Source organism: Capricornis sumatraensis, chromosome 5 (assembly GCF_032405125.1).
Source record: "Capricornis sumatraensis isolate serow.1 chromosome 5, serow.2, whole genome shotgun sequence".
NCBI lineage: Eukaryota > Metazoa > Chordata > Mammalia > Artiodactyla > Bovidae > Capricornis > Capricornis sumatraensis.
In genome coordinates this window covers 118,125,350-118,150,380 of record NC_091073.1, presented here as the reverse complement: position 1 = coordinate 118,150,380, position 25,031 = coordinate 118,125,350, and the positions used below count along the sequence as shown (strand labels likewise).

The 25,031-nt window shown below is 62.6% G+C and overlaps 3 protein-coding genes across 12 annotated transcripts; 2 read left to right on the top strand and 1 right to left on the bottom strand.

Annotated features, from left to right (window-relative positions):
- The first annotated feature begins 1,649 nt into the window (after window positions 1-1,649).
- On the top strand, window positions 1,650-4,053 carry TMUB1 (transmembrane and ubiquitin like domain containing 1). The gene is made up of 3 exons (XM_068972497.1): window positions 1,650-1,726; window positions 2,633-3,051; window positions 3,318-4,053. The coding sequence occupies exons 2-3, from the start codon at window positions 2,663-2,665 to the stop codon at window positions 3,667-3,669; spliced, it is 741 nt and encodes a 246-aa protein (XP_068828598.1). The 5' UTR covers window positions 1,650-1,726; window positions 2,633-2,662; the 3' UTR covers window positions 3,670-4,053.
- A 402-nt stretch (window positions 4,054-4,455) lies between these two features.
- On the top strand, window positions 4,456-8,950 carry FASTK (Fas activated serine/threonine kinase). Of its 9 annotated transcripts, none has more exons than XM_068972493.1 (11): window positions 4,456-4,617; window positions 5,431-5,624; window positions 5,742-5,856; window positions 6,414-6,713; window positions 6,821-6,960; window positions 7,456-7,669; window positions 7,775-7,934; window positions 8,149-8,240; window positions 8,324-8,438; window positions 8,512-8,626; window positions 8,763-8,950. In XM_068972493.1, exons 1-11 carry the CDS (start codon window positions 4,536-4,538, stop codon window positions 8,868-8,870), a joined length of 1,635 nt encoding a protein of 544 aa, XP_068828594.1. In that variant the 5' UTR covers window positions 4,456-4,535; the 3' UTR covers window positions 8,871-8,950. The 9 variants fall into 9 exon arrangements, 8 of the variants coding, with proteins under 8 accessions (XP_068828594.1, XP_068828596.1, XP_068828595.1 ...); XM_068972491.1 differs by adding an exon at window positions 4,832-4,943 and having other exon boundaries at window positions 4,490-4,617; window positions 5,431-5,856; XM_068972495.1 differs by having other exon boundaries at window positions 5,431-5,856; window positions 6,534-6,632.
- Window positions 8,951-9,166: 216 nt separating this feature from the next.
- SLC4A2 (solute carrier family 4 member 2) lies at window positions 9,167-24,308 on the bottom strand. 2 transcript variants are annotated; one of them, XM_068972722.1, is made up of 23 exons: window positions 24,171-24,308; window positions 21,824-21,937; window positions 19,891-20,062; window positions 19,506-19,747; window positions 19,297-19,415; window positions 17,555-17,787; window positions 17,318-17,460; window positions 15,657-15,837; window positions 14,275-14,410; window positions 13,842-14,007; window positions 13,596-13,710; window positions 13,315-13,499; window positions 12,979-13,204; window positions 12,640-12,855; window positions 12,395-12,543; window positions 12,047-12,241; window positions 11,270-11,524; window positions 11,060-11,149; window positions 10,700-10,866; window positions 10,105-10,358; window positions 9,819-9,988; window positions 9,386-9,559; window positions 9,167-9,297 (listed from the first exon to the last, which is right to left on the bottom strand). In XM_068972722.1, exons 2-23 carry the CDS (start codon window positions 21,872-21,874, stop codon window positions 9,217-9,219), a joined length of 3,720 nt encoding a protein of 1,239 aa, XP_068828823.1. In that variant the 5' UTR covers window positions 21,875-21,937; window positions 24,171-24,308; the 3' UTR covers window positions 9,167-9,216. The 2 variants fall into 2 exon arrangements, with proteins under 2 accessions (XP_068828823.1, XP_068828824.1); XM_068972723.1 differs by lacking the exons at window positions 21,824-21,937; window positions 24,171-24,308 and adding an exon at window positions 21,104-21,127.
- Window positions 24,309-25,031: the final 723 nt, after the last annotated feature.

The window sequence follows — 25,031 nt, the reverse complement described above, 5'->3', positions numbered from 1 at the left end:
AGCTCCAGAGAGGTGTGGGTCCTACCTACCTGCTTGTTCTGAAGAATGTCTTTCACCCTCTTTGGGTTTCATCCGAAAAAAATTTAGTGGTTGAACAGATCACCTAGCCCAATATTCTGTAAGTCTAAAAGCAGTACCCAACATATATTTTAGATGCTTAATTAGAACTGAAAGCAAGAAGTTGCAGTAGGTACCTCCCAGGAGAGATGCTGAAGGTAAAGAGCCCCTCAAAAGTGTTGCCCCAGCAGTTGGCACACGCCTGTTTTAGCACTAGTGGGCCAATTGTCTGTGTCCTCTATTAGTACGTTAGCTACATGAGGGCAGGGATACAGTCTGATTCGCCATTGTATTCCCAGAGTCTGACCCAGCACCCAGCACAGGCTATACATTTAATGAATACTTCTAGAATAACTGGATAAATGGGAAGGAACTAGAGATAAGTTATTAATAGTTCTGTATGTTGTAAGTCTAAACTGACAGTCCCAAGGCAACATTTGGAGTGTTTGCTCCCATAAGTAGGCATAGGCTATCAGGGCACCAGGGTACATTACTTTTAATCAAGACTGACCTATAAAGTTTGTGGCTATAGGAGCCCAAAGGAAGGAGGGAAAACCCATAGAAATTAACTTGGCTCAGGCCACATGAGGCTCAACATCGCCTGTACAACAACAATACTCTTAAGGATCCAATTTCTGAGCCCAAATTTCAGGGGAGGAAGCGTTCTAAGTGAATAAATATCTACCGTGTGACAGATCCCCTCTACAGTTTTCACACTTCTTTAATAAAACACCAAACTTTGCCCGTTACAATTGTCTTCTGAGGTAAGTTTTAAGAATGAAGAAATTTAGGTTCATATAGATTCAATAATGCACTCAAGGTCATATAGTTGATAAGCACAGGATAAGGGGTCAGAATTTTTTGCCATGTTCCAAAGTCTATGCTCCTCACAGTCTTACAGGAGCCCAGTGGAGAAGGAGCCAGGTAAATAAGGCAGCCCCAAGTCCCCCAGAGGATGAGATGGCTGGATGGCATCACCGACTCAATGGACATGAGTGGGTAAACTCCGGGAGTTGGTGATGGACAGGGAGACCTGGTGTGCTGCAGTCCATGGGGTCGCAAAGAGTCGGATACGACTGAGCGACTGAACTGAACTGAAGCCTCCCATGGCCAGCTCTGAAGACCCATCTCCTCAGCCAGCCTTGGGGGCAGGGAGGGGGGCGGGCAGCCCGTGGATACTGGGCTCTGGGCTGAAGAGTCAACGTGGAGGGTCCACTCTGACTTAAGAGTAGGCCGGCGTAGGGTCCACCTGCGCTCCCCAAAGACTGCATCACCAAACCCCGGGTGGGGCGGGGGGGTGATATGACAGACTTAGCCAGAAACCAGCTGACGTTGGTTTCTGATGTGATACACGTCCTGGCTGTCCGCGGGTGAGGGAGAGTATCCTGCTGTCCCCTACCTCGCCCCGAACCTCTGCGGGCTAGCACAACCTCAAAGCCGCCGCCGCCAGCCCCTCAGCGATCTGTGGGGGCTCGGCGCAGGCGGCTGAACTCCGCACGTGGGTCCGCAGCGCAGAACGCTGGACTGCGCATCCTTCCAGACTACAAGACCCACAATGCTCCGGGCGGCGGCGGCGGGGAAGGAGGGGGTGCCTCCAGGTGTCTGCGACCTCGCCACCTCCCTCCCGGAAGTGCCCGAGGGTCCGCTATGGAGCTGGCGGATCCTGGAGGTGAGTCCCTGCGCCGTGGCCGCACCACCCCGCTGCCCCAGCAGCTGGCCCGGCTGGCCCCGCCCCGGGATCTCTCGCGCCCGCCAGCCACTCGCGGTGTGGGGGCGGGCGGCGGGAAGATGCGAAGGGTGGTGGAGGATGGAGGTGGGGAGGGCAAAGTCTTGGGTTCCCGGGCGAGATCTGGGGTCTTGCAGCAGGCTGGGTTTGGAGAGGTTTCCCAGGGGAGGCGCGGGGTCGGGACGCCTTGGGTGGGGTTTGAGTGGACCAGGGGGGCCGAGTTGGGGTGGGGGCTAGGGTTGGGGGTGGGAACCCTCGGAGGTTCCAGTTTGCCAAAGGGAAGCAGTTTGACATTTGGCCTGGGGAAGCCTTGGGAAGCTGTCCTGTGCCGCGGATGGGGGTTGGCTGAATGGTAAGGGGGCGTTGTGCGTGTGCGTAGAGACCTTTTTTCTACCCCCTTGGAGAAACTTTAGCGATGAAGCAGTATTAATAGATAGGCTTTGCCGTGAAATAGGCAAAGGAATAGATAAACTTTGAGATGACCTAAATGGGGAGAATAGGTAAGCTTTGGGGTGGTTTGATAGGGGCTGAATTTAAGGGAGAGGTTGGTTAGAAGGTCAAAGCTCTGACTTCGGAATAGGGTTTGGGTGAATTGTGGAACTGCTTAAAGACCTGAAATTTAGGTTACAGAAAATTAGGACTTGTGATCTGGTGTTGGGAAGGGGTATGTAGGGCAAGTTTGGGGTGGCCAGGTGTCAGAGCAGTGTATGTCCCAGGGTAGGGCTGGGATAACTGGGCGGAATGAGGACTGTGGGAGAGTTGTGGTGGGATGGGGTCAGGGGCCCCCTGAAGTTCAGAGGGCTCTTGGTGGGTGAGCCAGCCCCTCATGGGTTCTTTGTGCCTCTCCAGCCCGGTAGCGTGGCAGGCAAGGCAGGTGCCATGGCCCTGATCGAAGGGGTAGGTGATGAGGTGACCATCCTTTTCTCGGTGCTTGCCTGCCTTCTGGTGCTGGCTCTCGCCTGGGTCTCAACGCACACTGCCGAGGGCGCCGATCCACTGCCCCAGCCGTCAGGGACCCCAACACCAGCGCAGCCCAGCGAAGCCATGGCGGTCATGGACAGCATCAGAGGGGAGGCCCCAGGAGCTGAGACCCCCGGCCTGAGACACCGAGGTCAGGCGGCACCACCAGAACCCGGCGTGGGGCTCGCAGCAACGCCGCCACCTCCGGACTCCCCCCAGGAGCCCCTCGTACTTCGGCTGAAATTCCTCAACGATTCTGAGCAGGTGGCCAGAGCCTGGCCCCACGACACCATTGGCTCCCTGAAAAGGTAAGCCGGGAGGATGACAGGAAGCAAGTGCTAAAGAGTAGGGCGGGGATGATCACAGTCCTAGAAGGGCCAGCAGAGATCCCGGAGATCCTCTTATAGATGAGGAAACTGAGGCCCCTAGTCACACACTGTATTGCTCCCCTGAAGCAGGAGGGCCCCACACACACACACTGTGGAGGCCAGAGGTGAGGGTAGGAGAGTTGTTCCGGACCAGGGGCCAGGAGTGCCTGAGACTCGCTCTATTACCCAGGTCCCTCTCTCCTCAGGACCCAGTTTCCCGGCCGGGAACAGCACGTGCGACTCATCTACCAAGGGCAGCTACTAGGAGACGACACCCAGACCCTGGGCAGCCTTCACCTCCCTCCCAACTGTGTCCTCCACTGCCACGTGTCCACACGGGTGGGTCCCCCCCTCCCGCCCTGCCCACCGGGGTCCGAGCCAGGCCCCTCAGGGCTGGAAGTAGGCAGCCTGCTGCTGCCCCTGCTCCTTCTGCTGCTGCTTCTGCTATGGTACTGCCAGATCCAGTACCGGCCCTTCTTTCCCCTGACTGCCACTCTGGGTCTGGCCGGCTTCACCCTGCTCCTCAGCCTCCTGGCCTTTGCCATGTACCGCCCGTAGTGCCTCCACGGGCTCTTGGCCATGCCACCGGCCTCTCGGGACCTTGCTCGCCACGACAAGGTGGGAGCTGCTGTCTGCCCAGGCCCACCTCTCCGACCTGCCTCTTCCCACTACCCTGGAGCCCAGCGCTGCGCGGCAGAGCACTCCGAGGGGCGGCGGAAGCCCCTCCCTGTGACCTTCATGGCTCTGGGCCACCTCCCGGGGCAGCTGGGCCTCGGCGCCCCCTGACAGTGGGCTACCCCGAGTCAGACAGCTGCTGTCGTTGCCTTGGCCCTGGAGAGAGCGGGGCCACGCCCCTGGGCCCTTAGGGCTCAGCCTGAGGACCTGGGCACCTCTTAGTCCCGGATCGCTCCTTGGCTGGTTTGGGGGCCCGAGGACTGGGAAGGGCTGGAGAAGGGGAGTCGGGATGGGTGGAGGGGGCTTTCTGGAACACGTGCAGATTAAATAACTGTGAAGTTTTCATTCTTGGCCTAGTGTCTGCGTGTGTGGGTCGCGGAGGAGGGGGTCTACGGGGAGCTCTGCCCTACTGGGAGAAAAGGGGTGGGCCAGATGCTTCGCCCTACCCTGCCCTGCCCGCCCAGGCCAACCGCTGCTCACTCCCCTCTGCACCCCAATCTCATCCCCCAGCCTTTTAGCCCCGCCTCTGCCCCGCCCCTACCCCCCCCAGTCCTATGGCCCCGCCCCGCCCCGGCGCCGCGCGCGCGCAGCTTCCCGGAAGCAGGGGGCGGGGCGCGCGGCGCCCTGGCGCGCGGGGCCTGCCGGGAGCCACGTCTTTGCTGGCGGAGGACCTACTTGGCGTGGCGATTGGCGTCCGGGCCGCGCGGTTCGGGGGCTGCCGGGAAGATGGAGGACTCAGTGGCCCCCTGATGAGGAGGCCGCGGGGGGAGCCCGGCTCCCGGGCCCCGAGACCGACCGAGGGAGCGACCTGCGCGGGGCCTGGGGAGTCATGTAGGGGTGGCGCCTGCGGGGCGGGCCGCGGGGAAGGGCGGCGGGAGTTGGTGTTGGCGACCGCGACCACGGTCTCCTGGCATTCCCCCCGGGCCGCGGGTGGGGGTGTGTGGGGGGGCCCCCCTGACACCGCCGACTCCGCGCCGTAGCGCAGGCCGCGCCCGCGGGCTCCACGGGCGCCCTCCGAGGTGGGCCCTGCGTTCTTGTTTCACAGGCGAGAAGGCTTGGGCAGGGAGACCGAAGCCACTTGTCCAAGGTCACGCAGCTGGTAAGTGGGAGCGCCCAGCATGGAACCCAGGACCATGGAGCCCGCGCTCCACCCTCCGGTACCGCCGCCGCCTCCTGCGGGAGGGGGAGGTGGTCGGGGGTGGGGGGGAGCGTATCTGTCGGGCGAGCTGGGTTCCAGGCTGGGCGCGACCACTAACCAGATTCGGGACCTCGGGGCTTGCCTTAACCCCCTCGCCTCCCTGGGCCTTGGTCCCTCCACCTGTGAAATCGAGATAGTACCAGCCCCTGCCTGCCTCCTCACGGGCGTGTCAGAGGAGGATCGGAGGAGATGATGCATGTGGAATTGCTCTGTAAAAATTCCTCCGCGAGAACTCTGAAGGATTCCGATTGCTCTCGCAAAGGTTGGAAGGAGTCAGAGAGGGGCGGGTTGGGGAAGAGGACCAGAGCAGTCACAAAGAAGGGTGAAGAGAGTACGGGTTGCTCTGTCCCCAGACTCCTCTGGATGGGAAGCGAGGTGAGGAATAGAGAGTTGGTCTTTCTCCCCTTTGGAGAATACCTCACTCCCTTTTTTGGGCCACCCCTCAGGGTCTCCAGCACCCAACTCCATGCTTCGAGTCCTGCTCTCTGCCCAGGCCTCCAGTGCTCGTCTGTCTGGCTTGCTGCTGCTCCCACCAGTACAGCCCTGCTGTCTGGGACCCAACAAATGGGGAGACCACCGGCCTCCTGGAGGAGGCCCCCATGCAGGCCCTGTGCAGGGATTGCAGCGGCTTCTGGAACAGGCGAGGAGCCCTGGGGAGCTGCTACGCTGGCTGGGGCAGAACCCCACCAAAGTGCGTGCCCACCACTACCCTGTGGCGCTTCGTCGTCTGAGCCAGCTCTTGGGGTCTCTGCCGCAGCCCCCTCCTGTGGAGCAGGCCACACTGCAGGACTTGAGTCAGCTCATCATCCGAAACTGCCCCTCCTTTGACATTCACACCATCCACGTGTGTCTGCACCTTGCAGCCTTATTGGGTGAGGACGGTGTCTATGGGTGGGTGGGTGTCAATAGAAGGATAGAGAAACCATAGCAGACCCACCTGAGATCACTGACAGAACCCACCTCAAGCTTTGCCAGGAATGGCACACTTGCTGAGTGATGCCACACTTGCTGCTGCTCTGCGGTATCCACGACAGTCATCACGAGTCAAGCAGCATGAGTTGCAGCTTAGGTTAGGGTGCCACCCCCTTTTTTGTTGTTTAGTCGCTAAGTCGTGTCTGGCTCTTCTGCGATCCAATGAACCATAGCCCACCAAGTCCTCAACCCAATACTGGAGTGGGTTGCCATTTCCTTCTCTAGGGGATCTTCCAGACCCAGGGATCGAACCTGTGCATTGCCAGGCAGATTCTTTACCACTGAGCCACCAGGTCTCTTCTAATACAGTGCCCTAGGGAGCCACTGCAATTGATCATCATTGGCAAGAGATGAGATCTTACTGCCTTCTTTGTATAAGGCCTTTCCCACAGACGGTTGTGATAACTTTATTCACGTGGTAGCTCCTATTTCTCTGGTGTTTCCGCGTGCTCTGTAGCAGATCTTCCAGCCCAGAAAACAGAGATGAGAAGGACTGAGGATTCACTAACTAAAACTGCAGGATTGCAGAAGAGCAGAGCAGCTCCTTCCCTGCCTCCTTTGACCCTCTGCCTCTCAGGCTTCCCATCAGATGGGCCCCTGATGTGCGCCCTGGAGCAGGAGCGAAGGTTCCGCCTCCCTCCGAAGCCACCGCCCCCTCTGCCGCCTATCCTTCGAGGTGGGCAAAGGTTGGAAGCCGCTCTAAGCTGTCCCCGTTTCCAGCGGCGTCCTCAGCAGCACCTCATCCGCAGCCTGGCAGGTGTCAGAGCGGGGGACAGGTGATGGGGGGGTGGAGGCAGGCAGTATCTGCTGGAATCTCACCCGGGTCTGGCCTGAGGGTCCAGCGTGATAAGCTGTTCTTCACAGAGGCCAGGCCTGAGGAACTGACTCCCCACGTGATGGTGCTCCTAGCGCAGCACTTGGCCCGCCACCGGTTGAGGGAGCCCCAGCTTCTGGAAGCCATTGCCCACTTCCTGGTGGTTCAGGAAGCCCAGCTCAATAGCAAGGTGGGATTGCCTCAGCTTCCCAAGCTGCTCTCCTAGTGGCCCTCAGACATCCCAGCAGGCCTAGCTCCCACCCCCCTCATCTTGTCCACTTGACTGACTGCTGCTTGCTGCAGCAGACCACCTACCTAGGCTCTCTGGCCTCTCCCCTGGGGTACCAACCTTGGCTCAAACCCCCACTGGCTTGTCCAACTCCCCACCAGGTACACCTGGTTCTCTGCACTTCTCCAGACATCCTTAGCCACTGTCTTAGCTTGGTCGATCCCACTCCACCAAGTCTTCAGGGCCAGAACCCGCAGCCATGTCTCTGCTTGTTTGGAGACTGACATGGGACTTGAGCAGTGCTTATGCTATTGAGCATCTGTGCTGTAGAGGGACTGTCCTGCCTTTCCAGTGACTGATGTCATAAGCTTGCAGGCCAAGTCTTCCTGAGGTTCAGCTTGTAAAGAAGACCAGAGAAACTTCCCCCTGGGTGATGGGCTGCTCTTTGCCCCACAGGTGGTACAGAAGTTGGTCCTACCCTTTGGGCGGCTGAACTACGTGCCTCTGGAGCAGCAGTTTATGCCCTGCCTTGAGAGGATCCTGGCTCGGGAAGCAGGGGTGGCCCCCCTGGCAACTGTCAACATTTTGATGTCACTGTGTCAGCTGCGGTGCCTGCCCTTCCGAGCCCTGCACTTTGTCTTTTCCCCTGGTTTCATCAACCATGTCAGTGGTGCGCAGACTTGGGGGGCTGGCTGTGTCCTGGAGGGCCGGGGGGCCAGGGAAAGCAGGAGTGAGGGTCTGCATCCCAGTAAGCCTCGTCCTGCTTTCCCCACAGGCACCCCTCACGCCCTGATCGTGCGGCGCTACCTCTCCCTGCTAGACACGGCGGTGGAGCTGGAGCTCCCAGGATATCGGGGTGCCCGCCTTCCCCGAAGGCAGCAAGTGCCCATCTTCCCCCAGCCACTCATCACTGACCGCACCCGCTGCAAGTACAGGTTGGTGGGCAGCTGGGGAGGGAAGGTGTCAGCTGGCAAGGAACACCCGGGTAGACAGGCCTGGAGGACCCTGAGCTGTCTATGCTGCTGTGCTCCGGGTCACCAGAAAGCTAAGCCCCAAAGGCCATTTCCCAGCCTGGGGGTGGAAGTAGGTGGGACCAAGCTATAAAGAGTGCCCTGGGGCCTCTTCTGAGCCTGGCTCCTCTTCCCTCAGTCACAAAGACATAGTAGCAGAGGGGCTGCGCCAGCTGCTGGGGGAGGAGAAATACCGGCAGGACCTGACCGTGCCTCCAGGCTACAGCACAGGTGAGCTCCGGGTGGGCCGGCCAGCCCCCGGGAAGCAGAGCCTCCGCCGGAAGCCAGTGGCTCTTTCTCTCCCGGCCCCGCAGACTTCCTGCTGTGTGTCAGCAGCTGCGGCTCGGTGCTGCCCGTGAGAGCCCAAGACCCCTTCCTGCCGTACCCTCCCAGGTCCTGTCCCCGTGCCACCCGGGACCCTGCCCAAAGGTAAGGCGGGAGCCTGGGAGAGCCTCCCCGGCCCCCGCGCATAGCGCCTGAGCCTCAGTCCCTTCCTCTCCAGGGTGGTGCTGATGCTGCGGGAGCGCTGGCACTTCTGTCGGGACGGCCGAGTGCTGCTGGGCTCCCGAGCCCTGCGGGAGCGGCACCTGGGCCTGATGGGCTATCAGCTTCTGCCGGTGAGGCCCCGCCCCCAGCCCCACCCTCTATCCCACGCCCCGCCCCGCCGCCCCCGCTCCCACCACGCCCCCACTCTGACCGGGCTGCCAGCTCCCCAGCCCACAAGGATGACGAACTCTGTCCTCCGCCCTGCAGCTACCCTTTGAAGAACTGGAGTCCCAGAGAGGCCTGCCCCAGCTCAAGAGCTACCTGAGGCAGAAGCTCCAGGCCCTGGGCCTCCACTGGGGACCTGAAGGGGGGTGAGGGGTGCACACGGGCTCAGGATGGCCCCCTCGTGGAGGTGGACAATTTGCACTTTGCTTCCCTCTGACTTGTCATTAAAGTCCCTTTCCTTCCCCATCGCACGCTTTGTTTCTGGGACGGGTGGGTTGGGTTCCCCCACGTGTTTCCCATTCACACCCGCTGACACCAACACACACACAGAAGACCAGGGATAGGTGGGGGCCAAAGCACTTTACTGCTGGGGGTGGGGGGAGGGCCTTAAATTATTCATTAAATAAAAATGAGGGAGGAGGATGGGGAGAGCACCCCCCCACCCCAGCCCGTTCCCTCTGTCCGTCCATCCCTTGGCTGTCCGTCCAGGCAGCAGTTACACAGGCATGGGCATCTCATTGTACTCGTCCACACCCTCCCGCTCATCAAACACGGGTTCTGCCTCGTTAGCATCCAGCTGTGGGAGAGGACAGAGGAAGGTAGGTGACCTCCCAGCAAGACCACGTGGGGGGCTGGGCGAGGCTGGGGAGGAGCGCAGGCCTTACGTATTTCATCTCCCGCTCGGTGAAGATGCGGGTCAGCACCACCATGCGGAGCGGCACCGTGAGGATGAGGATGAAGGGGAAGGCCAGGGAGGCTGCGGTGGACATGACAGCCCAGAGCACGGCCAGGCAGAGCAGCTGCAGGGCGGTGAACAGGTGCATACGCAGGGTCCGGACCTGGGGGCGGAGTGATGCAGGATGAAAAGGGTGAGCCGGGGCCCCAGAGGGCCATCCGGGCCTGCCACGACCAGAGGATGACCGTCCCTCTCCCCTCCGCAGGGGCAGGTGGAAGTGCCTGCCTGGGTGCTTACAGGAGCCAGGTCTGCATAGGCTGAATGGTAGCTGGCCAGAGTGGACACATGGGGGGCCGGAGGGTGACCCACACAGACTGGGTGGCGGGGGGAGAGGTGTGGGGCCCTTCCCAGCCGGGTCTCACCTTCTTGACGTAGGTGACGTCTGGGTGGTGTTTGGGTGGCATGAGCAGCAGGTGCAGCCGCTCATAGAACTGGATGCCGTTCAGGGAGGTCACGCCCATGTACAGGAAAATCCCAAAGAGCACGGCCAGGGGGATCTGCCGGAGCAGATCCCCGATGACCAAGGAGAGACCTGCGGGGCAAGGGGGAGGAACAGCTGGCCCGGGGGCGCTCCACCCCTCCACCCACAGCAGCCACGGCCACGCGACCCCTCCGGGAAGGCCGGGGAGGGGGGAGAGGCGAACATACCCACGAGCAGGGCCACCAGCAGCCCTGTCACCCGCTGCTCCTTGACCTCCTGGATCTTGGGCTTGTCCCCAGGCGCCACTGCCTTGCTCATGACCGTGAGCGCGTTGGCGTGTGTGACAGAGCGGACAGTGGCGGCAGCCAACCAGGGCAAGCCGAAGAGGGCACAGATGCCGCCCATGGCCACGATGAGCAGCAGGTCCAGGTGGAAGCCAGAACCCTTCTGAAGCATGCGCTCCTTCTTGGAGATGATCAGCCTGAAGGGAGACAGGCATGCCCTAAGCCCTGGGCCCCCTGGCCCAGCTCAGCAGACAACTGGGTCTTTCCAGAGCACCCAGGCAGTCACCTCCTCCTGTTTCTGGAGGTCCCTGCCCATCCCCTTCAGGACGAGGGCTCCATCATGGAGCTGAGTCCTATCCCAGTGGCCACTCCCCACCCCCTGGACAGTGCCCAGCGTGTACTGTGCCCATGCAGGCATATTTCAGTGGGATTTTCTGTTGTCTACAAACTTCAGCAGCCAGCCTGCTGGGGGTTCCAGCCTGTCCATGCAGCAGGTTGTCCCTGTCTGCACAGCGACCCCTCTGCCAGGACCACTCACGTGGTGATCTGTGTCTCCATGAAGATAAGGATGAAGACCAAGATGGCGGGCAGCAGGCTGGCAACCATCATCCACACGGGGAAGGCGCTCTTCTCCCCCAGGGGGTTGATGACCCAGCCCCGCTTCTCTGGGGCTGTCACTGAGAAGCCGCTGGGCACGCTCAGCTTCTGCAGGGCAGAGGGTGGGGCCGGGGCAGGTGAACCTTGGGGGCGGGGGGAGTTCCCTGAGTTGTACTGGGGCTGGGGGGACGCTGAGCGAGTGCTGTGGGAGAGGCCTGGTGTCTGCCTGGCTTAGCAGCAGCTCTGGTCCTGGGGACCTGGAGTCTGGCACCCCCTCACCACCACGCGCGCGCCACCGTACCTGGGTGTAGGTGTCCTCAATACAGTAATCCACAAGCACCATGACGAGGATGGCGATGGGCACCCCGAAGTCCCCAATCACGCGCCGTACCTGTGGGCAAGCACCGTGCTCAGAGGCCCCACACCGCCGTCCAGGCCAGACTGCGAGTTGCCCCCTTCCTTCCCCCGCCCGGGGGCTCTACGCCTCCCTCGGGCCTGCCAGCCCACACACCCGGCCGGGGAAGAACCGGCTGTTCTTGAATTTGCGCAGGAAGAAGGCGATGAAGAAGGTGCCGGCCATGAGAACCAGCGACAGCAGGGCGGTGTTGGGCTGGCCCCGGGGCCTGCCCTGCCCGGGCGGCCTGGCTGAGCTCTCGTTCCTTGGCCCCAGTGTGGCTCCTGCCCCGGGCCACGTGGCATTCTCGCCACTGCCTGCCTCGGAGCTGTTGGAGACGGAACAGCCGTGGAGGGGGTGCTCCTGGAAGATCTGGGGAGAGAACAAAGGACTCCGTACGCTTAACTGGCCAGAGGTCTGGGACTGGGCTGTCTGCTGAGTTGGGACAGGCAAGCCCAGGGTGGTCAGCCTACTCTCAAGGAGCTTGTCTTGGTTAAAAACGTGACTGAGGGGAACAGATGGGGACATAAGACCACTGGGGGTTCAGAGATGGGGCTGGTCTAACTGGGGAAGGAAGCTGGGAGTGAGGCTCCAAAGAGGCCTGGAGGAGCATCCAGGGGGTCATGGCAAACCCTGGGGACACATCTGACCCTGACCCAGACACAGATGTGAGGGCGTGCCTGTCAACTTGGGGGCCTTTTCCTCTGACTTTCTGGATCCTCTGCCACCTTATCAAAAGCACACATCACCTTTGTTATTAAAACTATGTGAATCTTTGAGGCTGATCTGAAGTCCCGGTGTGTGTGCTGGCAACAGGCCTCATACGTGGAGAACCCAGGGGCAAGGAGGCCCCCTGCTCCCTCACGGGCCAGGTCCCACGGGGGCCCTACCCACCTTCACCAGCTTGTAGAAGGTCTCGTAGATGAAAATGAGAGAGATGAGGAAGGCAAAGATCTCCTGGGTGAAACGGGAGACGAAGCGCACCAGGAAGCTGCCCTCCAGGGCCACCATGAGCAGGGCCAGCAGCACCAGCCAGAGGCCGATCCACACGCGGCCCACCAAGTACTCCAGGTTGTTGCTGCTGCAGAACTGGGGCAGGCAGGGCGAGAGGGTGGGCCGAGTCAGGCTCAGAGCCTGGGGGCTCCCGAGGAGTTGGGGGGGCCAGTGTCAGGGCAGAGGGGAAGGGGAGCGGGAGCTGACCCAGGCAGGAGGAACCAGCGCCAACAGCCTGTGGCCACTCACCGAGAAGAAGGCCTCCTCGAAGACCAGCAGGGGCCCCGAGAAGCCGATCACCAGCAATGGCTGGGCCCCCAACAGGCAGAACAGCACACCCTGGATGGCCGTAGACATGATGAGCTCCGACACCCCGATCAGGTCGTGCGTCTTCTCCCCTAGGGCAGCAGGAGACTGCTCAGGGGCTGGTGGCGGGGCGGGGGGTGGGGGGAGCCGTGCCCTCCCCACTCTGCCCTGGCTAAGCCCCTCCTTACCCAGCAACCCCCCGAAGGTGATGGCGGGAGACAGGGCCGCGAAGTAGATGAAGATGACAGCGGCCAGGCACTGGGGGTCCAGCGCATCCCGGAAGTCGCTCAGGTAGTGGGGGTAGCGGCGTCGCACGTCTCGGATCAGCCCCCCGAAAGGCCGGCCTGTCCGCCGCAGGGGATCGTCTTCCACCGCATCGGCCACCTCTACCATCTGCAGGAGCGCTGCAGCCCGGGGCCTGCGTCAGGGCGCTCGTCCCTGCTCTCGCCTGCCCACCTGCCCTCCTGATGCCCCAGCCCGACCCAGGCAGCCCCGACCCAGCCCCCTGGCTTGTACTTGCCCCGTACCCTTATCCTGAGCCGACTTGGGCTCCAGCCCTGCCCCCGGGGGCAGTAGCCGGCCCTGCTCCTCCCGCTTCTTGAGCATCTGGCGCTGGAAGTGAGCAACTGAGCGCAGCAGCTCCTCGCCCTGCACCTCCGAGGGCGGCAGCACCACGCTGCAGTCCAGGAAGGCGTTGATGGCCGTCAGCAGGTCCTCCCGCTCGTCCGCCAGGTAGGCCGCCTCGTGGAATTGCTGCCAAGAAAGGACCAGGGCGAGTGAGGACACAGGATGCGGGGCCAGGGCCCGGGAGCCGGGCTGGGCGCCGGGCGAGGGGGTGGGGGTGGCGTTCTGGAGCGGCTGACCTTGTCGGACATGAGGGTGGAGATGGAGCGGCCAATCTCATGGTAGTCCATGTTAGCGCTGCTCGGGCCCAGCAGCAGAAAGAGGAAGCGCACCGGCACAGGCACCTCCAGCACCGCGTCCAGCTCCACTGCCTCCCGCAGCCGCACGAAGGCCATGGTGGGGCGGGCCAGGAACTCCACGCAGCCTGCGGGTGTGCGGCCATTGTGGGTGAGAGCCCAGTGAGGGTGGCTTCCAGCCCCCGCCCCAGCCCTACCCCATCCCCAGTCCCCGCCCCGCGTACCCACAAGGACCACTGTGGCCTCGGCGTTCTCAGGGATCTTCTCCAGCAGCTTCAGCTCGTGCTTGGACTTGGAGCGAGTGATGCCGGCCGGAGGAGCTGGAGGGGGCGGTTCGCGCTGGGGAGGCAGGAGGCCGGGGCTCAGCTGGGCCGCCCTGCCCCTGCCTGTCCCCACCCCGATCGCTCGTGGTCCTGCAGCCTCTGGGGTGGCTGGACCTCACCCCAGCGGGGCTGCCTTCTCCCTCTCACCTCTCGTTCCACCTCCAGCCGGGTCTCAGGGACGCCTCCGATGAGGGGCTCGGTGACGTGGGGGTCGCTCTCGGCACCCTGGCCGTGGTGATGCCCCAGCAGCGAGCCCAGGGAGCCGGCTGAGATGTTGCGGGGGAAGGAGAAGTCCTTCTCGTCGCTGGGGTGGCTGCGGGGCGGCAGGCAGGGCGGTGAGGCGGGCTGGCGGCCGGGCCAGGCAGGCAGGGTGGTGAGGCGGGCTGGCGGCCGGGCCAGGCAGGCAGGGTGGTGAGGCGGGCTGGCGGCCGGGCCAGGCAGGCAGGGTGGTGAGGCGGGCTGGCGGCCGGGCCAGGCAGGCAGGGTGGTGAGGCGGGCTGGCGGCCGGGCCAGGCAGGCAGGGTGGTGAGGCGGGCTGGCGGCCGGGCCAGGCAGGCAGGGTGTGGAGCGTGGGGCTCACCTGTGCTTCAGCAGCAGGGCCCTCAGCACGTTGGCTCTGTCCTCGGCCTTGATCTGGTCCGAGATAACCATCTGCTCCACCACCTGGTGGGCCACGCCAGGCAGGGTCTGCTGATCCAGGTCCAAGAGCACAGCCCCTGGAACAAGGACGACACAGAGGGGCCTCGTCCCCAGCCAAGAAACGGGGGGCAGGGCTGGGAACGGGGGGACAGGCAGGGAGGTACTGTGCAGCCCTGAAACCGGTGAGTGGGGCCCAGCTCGGCCTGAGGCCCAAGTCCCCAAGCCCTCTCTCCCTTCAGGAATGTGACGCTCAGCAGAGGCCAGGAAACCGCAGCTCTCAGAGAGGCCACCTGGCTAGACACCTCTTCTGGGAAGCACGCAGCAGGAAGCATCCTAGGCCACCCACGTGGGCTGGACTGCCCTTCGCTGCCGGTAACTTCCTCCGGACTGACCTGCTGCCTCTGCCGTCCACATGAGGGCCCAGTTCTGCCCTCTGGAGCATGACCCAGCCAGTCGTGGCAGCCCCAGAACCATCTGAAGAGTCCTGCCCCGAACCCTGGACTCCTCAGCGTCCCCAAGTCCAGCAGCTGCTCAAGGATACCCAGCCTGTCCTTGCTCTGAGCTGCCATTTCCCGGAGAGATGAAGGTCCTCTCCAAAGTCACCAGGTCGTTTTCCCGTCAAGGTCAACTCACAGGGACATGGAACAAACAAAACCAAAGGCCCCCCAAGCAGCCAAAAGCCAGACAGCACAGCCTGGCGATCCAGCCCTGCATTCTGGCACCTCATCCAAAGCCCTCAAGCCTCACTCAGAGCCTAGCAACTCCTAGCTGGGTACAGTCCTGAGAGCAGGCTTCTGAGTCCTTGGCTGCTGACAGCAAGTGGGAGCGGTTCCCCACCAGGAAGGAGGAATCAAGCCAAGAGCAGAACATCAGACGTGAGCACCTGTGCTCATGCAGCAGAGGCCACACCGCCCTACAGGTTAGGCCACGCTGCTGGGAGCCCACACCGCCCTACAGCTTAGGTCACGCTGCCCAGAATGTCTGGGATCTCAGAAAGCATTCCACCAAAACTGTTTAACAACACTGCAGCATCCAAAACATACCAGCTTCAGTTTATCTGAAAATATCACTGAGAGAAGCTGCTTGCTGAAGATGCCAGACCAGAGAAGAGGGTCAGGCCTGCCCTGCAGTCACCCAACGACAGAGCCCGAGGAACGGCAGGACTCGTGAGAGGTGACGTCATGACAAGAGATGCTCCCTTCTGGGCTCTGGTGACATTACACACCCTGTTGCTCGAGACAAATGTGTGGGACTGTTTGGTCCTCGGAGAACGGGCTCGGGCAAAGGCAATTCCCGGGGTGAGGACAGGTGGGCGTGCGTTACCGTGGGCCAGGGTCCGGCGCAGCTCCAAGAGGCTGCGGAACGACAGGGAGGCCACGTGGGGCTTCCCCCAGCGCTCCGTCTCCTCCTCCACATCCTCCTCGAATTTGATCCAGCGTGCCGTCTCCCGCCACTGAGGCTCCTGGTTTTTGTCCAGCAGCAGCTCATTCAGCTCCACAAACACCTTGGGGTGACAGAAGGCGTGGTGGGACGGAGGCTGTGACCCCGTGGGGCATAGGGCGCAGGTCTGGAGCCCAGGCAAGTTATTGACCCACTTTGCAGCTCTCCCTTGTCTGTGAAGTAAGAGCGATGCCACCTACTTCAAAGGCCTCTAGTGGGCCAAGAAGGACCCACTTACTGTGCAGCACAAAGAGCTAAATACTCAATAGTCTGTAATAATCTATAAGGGAAAAGAATCTGAAAACATGGTATGTATAGGTGTGTATAACTGAACCACTTTGCCATACACCTGAAACCAGCACCACATTATAAATCAACTGTAATTTGAAAAATGGGGGGCATAGTGGGGGATAAAAGAAAAAAGACACAGAACACTTGGCATGGTACATGACTCAGAGGAAGTGTTTGACGAATGGTCACTAAACACACACATAGGAACCTGGCAGGATGCATTTGCACGCATTGCTAGAGCTGGCAAAACTGAAGAGGGCCACAGCGGTCACTTCTGAGGGTGCCGAGGAGGCAGAGGCCTGAAGGGACTCTAGGTGTGGGGCTGTCCTGTATAGAGGTAGGTTTGGCTCGGGTTCACACGTGCAAAGCGTCACGGAGCTGTGCACTTCACCTGAGCGTGCTTTTACTGTATCGGACCGCAGTCAAAAGGTTACCCAGAAAAACCCAATGGCAGGGTTAGGGCTCAAGACCAGAGTACTGGAATCTTAGAATCCCTTAGGAATCCCTAAGGACCGGGCTTCCCTTGCGGCTCAGCTGGTAAACAATCTGCCAGCAGTGCAGGAGACCTGGGTTCGAGACCTGGGTTCAACCCCTGGGTTAGGAAGATCCCCTGGAGAAGGAAACGGCGCCCCACTCTAGTACTCTGGCCTGGAGAATTCCATGGACTGTATAGTTCATGGGGTCGCAAAGAGTTGGACACGACTGAGCGACTTTCACTAAGTACCCAAGCGGCCTTGGCCGGTCACTGTCTCTGTCACCCTGACAGGATGTGGGAGGACTCGAGTGGGGAGGTGACCAGACTTTGAGACATGAAGCGTGCTGCTGCGTGAAGCCACCCTCAGACACCTCACTGCCAGCTGCCAGAAAACGGCCGTGAGAGAAGTCAACGTGTCTAGAATGTGGACCAGAACTGTAACGGCCACACGAACAATAGCAGCTCAGTTAACACCATAATAACGGTTTGGGGACAGATGGCTACTGGACTTAACCGTAGTGAATATTCTATGATGTTGTTTAAATGTTGATTGGTTATGTGGGGCACCTGAGGTTAACATAATATTGTGTTATCAACTATATGTCAATTAAAAAAAAAATCAACACTGTTGAAGATTGCACTCTTGTGCAGTGCGCAACCTTGAAAACCATCCATGGCCACCCGGGGCTCGTGATCACTGCTGGTCTGAGAAGCGGTGGGGGCTGTGGACAGCAGATGCACAGGGAGATGATGGAAGACCGTGCAGCGGCGAACTTACCTCATGGGGCTTGTGGGCGGCCCGGGGCCGGGCCCGAGGCGTGGGGCCAGGCTCTCGCCCTTCCCGGCCACTCTGCGCAGACGCTTTGGCGTTCTTCCGCACCAAGTGTCGCCGTACCCCAGGAACGTCCTCAAACCGGTGACCTGCGGTGGTGGCAGGGAGAGGGTCAAAGGTCCCTATCTCTTACGCCCACCCCCTGCCTCACCAGCTCCAGGCTCGCCCAGGCCCGGCACGCACTCTTCATGAGGTCCAGGTCAGCCGTGGCCAGTGTCTGCGCCTCGCTCTCGTCCGTGGGGACCCGGGGCAGCAGTGCCTGCTCAGTCCCCGTCATGCTTCCGATGCGTCTCCTCTCCTGCAGGTTGTAGCTGCGGTGCCCGGGCTGTGCCTTGGTCAGGAGGCGCCCAGAGGCACCCCCATCATCACCTCCCGCTGTGCCGCTGGCCACGGGCACCACCTCCTCCACCTGGGCCCTGCACAGACAGGGCGGCCGTGAGTGAGCCAGGGAAGGCTGGCCCCTCTTGCTCGGCCAGGGGCCACACGGGAGGCCCTCTGGGATAGGGGACTCCAGCCGGTCCCAACCCCGCTTCCCTCCCCACACGCCTCGGTAGGTGGGGATGTGGAAGCGCAGCAAGGGTTCTGGAAGCAGAGCGCAGTGTTTAAACCCAGCTCCTTCCTCCCCAGCAATCCCCTGAGCTGCCCTGAAACTCAAGCCACCAAAGGGAAGCTGAGGTCAGCCTTCCCTGGGGCCTGGGGCGGGCCAGTGACGTCGGTAAAGTGCCCAGGTTGGGACCGCTAGCAATGGACTCAGGGCTCATAGGGGCTTGTGTTTCTAATCGAATGGAGTAAAGGACGTGGAAATGGGCCTTTGAGCTGGAGACGCCTGGCCCCACCCCACAGCCGTGAGGGGGGTATGAGCACCTGTCCCTTAGGATTCTGGCTTCTGCTCTTAGCTCCCAAACTGGGGGGTGGGGACGGGTTTTCTTTCTCCCCACCTCCCCCAGAGGGCCCTGTCCCTGCCACACCTTTGTACACTGTTCCCCTGGTGACCAGCACCCCCACTGCTCCAAGCCCCTGTCCCGCGCCCGTGACCAGCACCCCCTGAGCCAGGCTCTCTCCGCCTGCACCCACCTTCCGTGCCCGAGGTTCTGTTTGTACTCCTGCCCACAAATCTGACGCCCCTGTCCGACGCCCTGCTCTCTCTCAGGCTTCCCCGCCTCCTGGCCATCTGGCGGCCCGCAGGTCTGCGCGCCCCGTGCAGACGGCCGTGGTGAACCCGGTTCCATCCACACGGCCTGTCTCCCCAGCGAGTCTGTGCCGCCTGAAGGGGCAACTTGCCCTTCACTTCCCCCCGCCCCTTCACACTGCCTGGCACCCGGAAAACAACAGGGAGGCGATAGTAGTGACCTTGAGACCTCGTTCAAAGTGGTTTCTTCCAGGAAGCCTTCCCTGGCTTACGTCCCCAGACTCCATAATCACCTGCTGGTATCGATGTTCCGCCTGAACCTAGTCGTCTGGCGCAGTAACTTGTACTGACTGCCACTTCACGAGACCACAGCCAGGGTGGACTGGCAGCTCCCCAAAAGCAAGAGGAGGGCCTCCTATTCCTCTCACCCCCTTGGGGTCCTGGGGGTGTGAGGAGGTCACCTGTCCAGTCCCTGATCTGTGTTTGACGTTGCTCCCCTGAAGCCATGGCCGGCGGGGAGATGGCAGGCGTGGGAGGAGGTGGCTAAACCATATTTAAAACTTTCATTCACACCACCCTTCAAACCTACTACCACCTTGTGGGAAAAGTCTTATAACGCTTGGTTTACAGACGAGGAAACGGACTCAGAGACATCAGTTCTCGTCCAGAGTCAAATCCTAGCAGCATGACTGGGTTTGAACCCCAACCTGAGCCTTTCAAGGCTCCTGTTTTGTCTCCCCACCCCACCTGACCGATGCTGGTGTGTGTGGGGGGGTCTCTGTGTGGGGACCCTTACCCAGTCTGGGCCGCTTTGGTGGCCCGGGGAGCTGCCTCCTGGTGGGGCTGGGGTGGAGGCGGAGAGGGACTGGTGGTTTCTGCCTTCCGGTCAGCACCTTCATCCTCCTGGAGGAAGAACTAGAACAGGGAAGCTGTGTGAGCAGGGGAGGCTGGGCCAGAGATCCTACAGACGGTGCCCCTACCCCTGGGGGCCCCTGCCCCGCTCACCTGCACGGAAGAGGGTGTGGAGGCAGGTGACGGCTGGCTGAGGGCCCGGGACCCCTCGGCCTCACTGGCCTCATCCTCCTCTTCCTCGCCCTCCTCGATGGTGGGGGTCTCTCCGGTCGGGGAGGCTCCAGGGCGCTTGCGGGGCTTCCGCCCTGGGCCCTGGGGTGTCTTTCGGCGCCGGGTGTCGGGAGGCAGGTGGGTGGACAGCGGGTGGTGGATGTGATGGGAAGACTGGCGATGGTCTGCAGGGACAGGTGCACTGGCTGCCAGTGGGTCTGGCTTCCCCCACTCCAGCTGGCCAGCCCCCAGCCTCTCCCCGCCCCCAGGCCCCCAGCCCGGAGCAGCACCCTGCCAGCCCCCAACTCGCTTCCCCCGACCCCCTCACATTCAAAGTCTTCCTCCCCATAGCTGCGGCCGAGCTCCTCCCCTCCTCGGGACCCCGCCTCCTGAAGGATCTCCTCGAACCGCTCCACGCCCAGGGTGCGGTGGAGTTCATCCTCCTCTTGCTCAGCTGCAAAGCCCGGTACCGTCACGGGGCCCAGGCTCTCAGGCTCTGGCTGCAAGGAAGAAGGGGCCGTGAGGACTCTTGGGGAGGGGTGGGGGGTGTCCCAGCACACCCCCTGCCTGCCTAGCAGCAGAAATCCAGTACCTGCCCCCCCAGCTCCCCTGGTACCCCAAAAGCCGAGGACTCAGCACCCTACCCCTGGCAGCCTGTCCCGCCCCCCACCCGGGTCCTGGGCCATCAGCACCCTGGCTGGGCCCATTCCTGTCGGTTCTGGGGCAGGTGGGAAGCATCAGCCCTGAAGGCCTCAGAAGAAGTCCTGTGTGTCCACCCCAGAAGTCAAGGTCGGAGGTGTGACCTGGGCCGTTCACATGGCTGACGCTGACGGTCGTGAATGAGACCCGGACAAGTCCCACTGAGCCTGATAAGTAACTCCTCGGTGCGGTGCCTGAGCTAACCAACCAACCGGGCTTGGTCTGAGTCAACTGGGAGCCCACCGGAGGGAGCCAGCGCCCCGGGCTGCGGCCCCGCCCCACCCCGCTCCCCCTGCACCTGAGTCATTCTGCGGGAGCCCAGGACCGCGGTGGCGCTCTGGAGAGCTCAGCCCTGCAGTGCAGGCAGCCGCCACTCTGCGGCTTTGGTCCAGCGCTCCCCCCAAACCACCACTACCCCCTGCTGCTGGTCTCAGCTCCAGGCACCACCAAATATTTACTCAAGCGAGAGCTTCTGGACTTGAAGGACATTGAGATCTCCAAGGGCAGGGGTACCCGAGCAAGAAAGAGCGGAGGGAGGTGGGCTGGGAAGGAGGGCGGGCCTTGCAGAGCCTGGGAGGTGGGGTCAGGAGCCGCTGGGTGGTGGTGGGGGACACACTGGATACTAGAGGCCAGGGCCAGGAGCTTGCACCCCTCACCCTAACCCTGGTCAGCCCATCTCTGCCGCTCAAGCCCGGCTTCTCCCCCAACTACCCCCAGGCACGGGGCCCCACTCTCACCAGAAACAGCACCGGGAGGAAGGCGGTGGAGTGGGGCAGCTGAAGCCAGCGAGCAGAAGGGGGCTAGCCCAGGGTGGGGGGAGGAGGGCAGAGAGCCCCTCGCACCTGAGGCCGCAGGAGGAAGTCCATGGCTGTGGGCTGGGGTGAGCTGGGGGCGGAGGGGGAGGGGACCGGCCGGCACCTCGCCCCAGTCACGTGCCCCCGTGGGCCCAAGTGACCAATGACGCGCGGATTATGCCGGCGCTGGGGTTAATCATTGCCCTTCCCAGGAACACTGGAAGGGGGACACGTGGGGCGGTGGCCACGTGGGGGCCGGGAGGGGCCGGGCCTGGGTGGCACGTGGGGCCGGGGGGCGGGGCGGTCTGCCCAGACGCCCCATGCAGCAGGCCCGGCAGGCACAGCCTCCAAGACCCAGGGCAGGGGGGAGGGGGCTCTCGCTGGTTAGAGACCCAGGATTCCCAAAGTTCCTCCTCTCCCGCTGAGGAGGATAAACAACCTCCCAGGGCTTCAGGGAACAGAACCGCAAGACCCTCCCCAGGGCTGGAAGCCATCTGACCGTCACCACCAGTACCTGTCCCAGACCCGGTGGCCCGTGCAAGGCCCGGAGAGGCATGGCAGTGCCCTTCCCAAGTCCATCCAGGCTCCCCTCTCAGGCCTTTTCACATGTGCACATACACACACACTCACACTCCTGTTTGACACAGACCCTCACCCTCACCCTTGCCCACAGCCCCAGTGGTGGCCTCTTCACTCACTCACCCACGCACACACCCTCAGCCACAGCTCCAGCAATGGTGGTGCACAGGAGCAGTGGGCAATACTCACCGTGCGGAAGGAATCCGCGCCCGACGCGGGGCGCCGGGGGCCGCTGCTCATGGCCAAATCTTAGCCCTTCTCGCTGTAGCTGCGGCTTTCAGGGAGATGAGGTGGCGGCATAACCTGGGGGAGGGCACCGATCACCAGGTGAGAGAGGCCCCAGGCCAGCGGGGGCACCCCCACATCACACAGCTCCCCTAGCCCAGACCAGCCCAGGCGAGGGTAGGGCCCCGCAGGGGTGGGGGAGCCTCCTGCTTCCACACGACCCTCCTGGGCTCCCAAGGGCCTTGGCGCCTGATTCTGGGCAGGTGGAAGGGGGAGCAGAGAAAGTTATAGGAAGAAAAGAGAAAAACAAAGAACCGAAGCGAGGATGGAGGCCCAGCAGGCCCAGGGACTGAGCGGAGCCAGAGGGAGAGAGCAGAGGGTGGGAGACCCCTGGGGCTGGGGGAGCAGGAAGGCGTCAGGCCCAGACCTGGAGAGACAGCAGCAGAGGTCAGCGTGGGGAGACAGAGGAAGAGGGAGGACAGGCCCAGCCAGAAGTGCAGGAGGGGTGGAGGGGGCTGGTCACAGCTGGCAGAGGGGGCTGAGACCCGAGAGGGTGTATGGGGGTGGGGGGTGAGACCCAGGCCCGGCCAGGGCAAGGGGGGATGAAGGAAGGCAGACAGAGCCCTGGAGAGAGCCCAGAGCAGCCCGCAAAGGGGGCTGCTGTCCTGTGCCCCCCTCCTCCGAAAAAAAAAAAAAGCCCAGCCCCGAAATGGAGGAGGAGGAGGCTCCTGGGGGAGGGGCGGGAGCCCAGCTCCACTCTGGCAGTGGGAGGGCGGGCGGGCGGCACTGGCCCGGCAGCGCTTTATACTGGGGGAGGGGCACGTGACGCCCGGGGAGGAGGGGGCACAGAAATCCCGAGGTTCTGCCCTGGGGGCAGTCTCAGTGCTTCCCCTCCCCAAACCCGCGGCTAGGAAAATCTGAGCAGCCGGGCTGACGCCCTCCTGACTGTGACTGTAGGGGCGTCTGGGGAGGGCGCCGGGCGCGGAAGGAGGCCAGCAGAAGGGCTGCGGTTAGGGAAGCTGACCAGGATACTGGGGGGGACCCGTTCCTAGTAGGGGGTTGTTCTGTGATGGCAAGAGAACTGAGCTCCCCGGTGTGTCGCTGGTGGGGGTGGGCGGTGGTGGTCAGGGTTACCGGATTTAGGGCCAACTCAGGGGTGACACAGGTCAGTGTAGGGTCAAACAATATAGGTCGGTCCAGGGTGGGGAGCCTGGAGCCACACATGCCCCTAGCCGGGCATTCCAGCTCAGCTGAGTGCTCTCTTCAGCTCCCCCCTTAGCAGGCTCTGAGCCAGGGCAAGTCTGCTGTCGGGGCGCCCGGCACTGGAGGAGACAACCCGGTCTGTGAGGGAGTGCCTGGCACCTGCCGGTGCCCCGCTCCCACTTCCAGGCTGGGCTCTCGGTGTGCTCCTCCGTCCTCCCCCGCCCTCCTCCCTCTACCTCCCCCAACCCCCACCGCGCCGTCCACAGAACACAAAGCTGCTTCTGTCCAGAGCATCGGTGTCGATAATCCGCGGTGGGGGCACATTCCAGGGACCAGCCCCGACCGGCCCGGAGGATTAGCACTCCGGACCCCCACATGGGCATTAATCACCACCGCCGTTCCCCCCTTAAGTGGACTCACACATTCCACCGCTCTCCTGACGTGGGGCTGGTGGGACCGGGGAGCTTAGGGAGGACGAGAAAGTGGACCCTAGAGTGCAGGTCAGCGCCGTGTCCCCACACTCAGCACAGAGCTCCCCACCCGGGCCAGCCAGCGCCCCTCCTCCCATTCCCGCCAGGAGTTAGGTCGCACTCTCCCGGGCTCGTCTTTCCCATCCCCACCCAGCTGCTCCTTCTCCGGCCTGACCCCTTGTCCCGACCTGACCCGCCACCCCCATTCCTGGCTCCGCTTCCCAAGCCCGAGATTGGGGGGCAGAGGCTGAAGCTCGGGGCAACTCTTAGGCAAGGGCGCCCTGGACGGGCCTTAAGGCTAGAGTAGGGGGTGGCACGGGAAGGGTGTCGTCTGGAGTACTGCACGGGTTCGGGAGGGCCGGCGGCGCCTCCCAGAGAGTACCCCCTCCCGGTGGCAGGGGGCGCGGCACCCTCGCTTTAGGGAACTCGAAGAAGCGGACTCTAGACCCCGCTTCCGACCCGCAATCACTCCGCTCGCCTCCCCATCCTTCTCCCCCAAAAGCTCGCGTACCCGCGCCCCAGTCTCCGCCCTTTCCTGCACTTCCACTCCCTCCCCGCTCCGAGTTCCCCCCTTTCCTTCCCCCTCCCTTCCTCTCTCGGCGGCCCCGGCCCTCCCCCGCCGCCACCTCCCAGCTTACCCGCTTCCTCTGGACCTGGCGCTCCAGGGGTCTCGGGGTCTCTCTCCCCGCCGGCTCTGGAGCCCTCGCGCGCTCCCGGCGGCTTCCCCTGGGCCCACCTCGGGGCGTGCCCCCCGCCGCTCCCAACTTCTCCGAACTCAACTTTCCCCCGCGTCGCGGGCAGGCCAGCCCCCTACGTGCGCGCGCCCCGGCGCACCGTGCGCGGCCCCGGCGCGGCCCCGGCGCGGCGGGCCAGGAGGCGGGGAGTGGGGCCGAGACCCAGGGGGCGGAGGCGCGCTGCCAAGGCTTGCGCGGCGCCCGGATCCCAGAGCCGAGGAGGCCGCCCCTGGTTTGACCCTCAGCGCGGCGTGAGGCGGCCGCCCAGCGCTTCCCCGCAACGAGCTCGGGTGCCTGGAGACGCCGTCTCCGAGCTTCATTTGGCCCCTGTAGGCGGAAAGGAAGCCCGCCTCATCCTAGGGATCCCAGGCAGGAAAAATAAAAGAGGCACCAAGCTATCAGGCAATTCGGAGGAAATTGAAATATCAATGCATCGGGGGTCAAGAGTCCCTCTGCGCCCGCAGGCAGCCTCAGCCTTCCACCCCTACTTGTCCCCAGTGCCTCCAAGAAAGCCCCTGTCTTTTGCCAGGAGGACGGGGGTGGGGTCGAAGACCGGTGATGGCGGCGCGGGGTGGATACCCATTACTCTGTGCTGAGTTAAGTCTTTCCGAACCGGGGGACTTCTGCCTCGGAGAGATTCCCTGCCGTGCCCTCCCTTCTCGAACCCTATTCATAGTCATCACCTGTCATTTAAAGATCTATTTCTTGTTTTCTCAAATTATAAAGTCTTCCAGATAAGCGAATCTGTTTCGCTTCTGAGAGTCT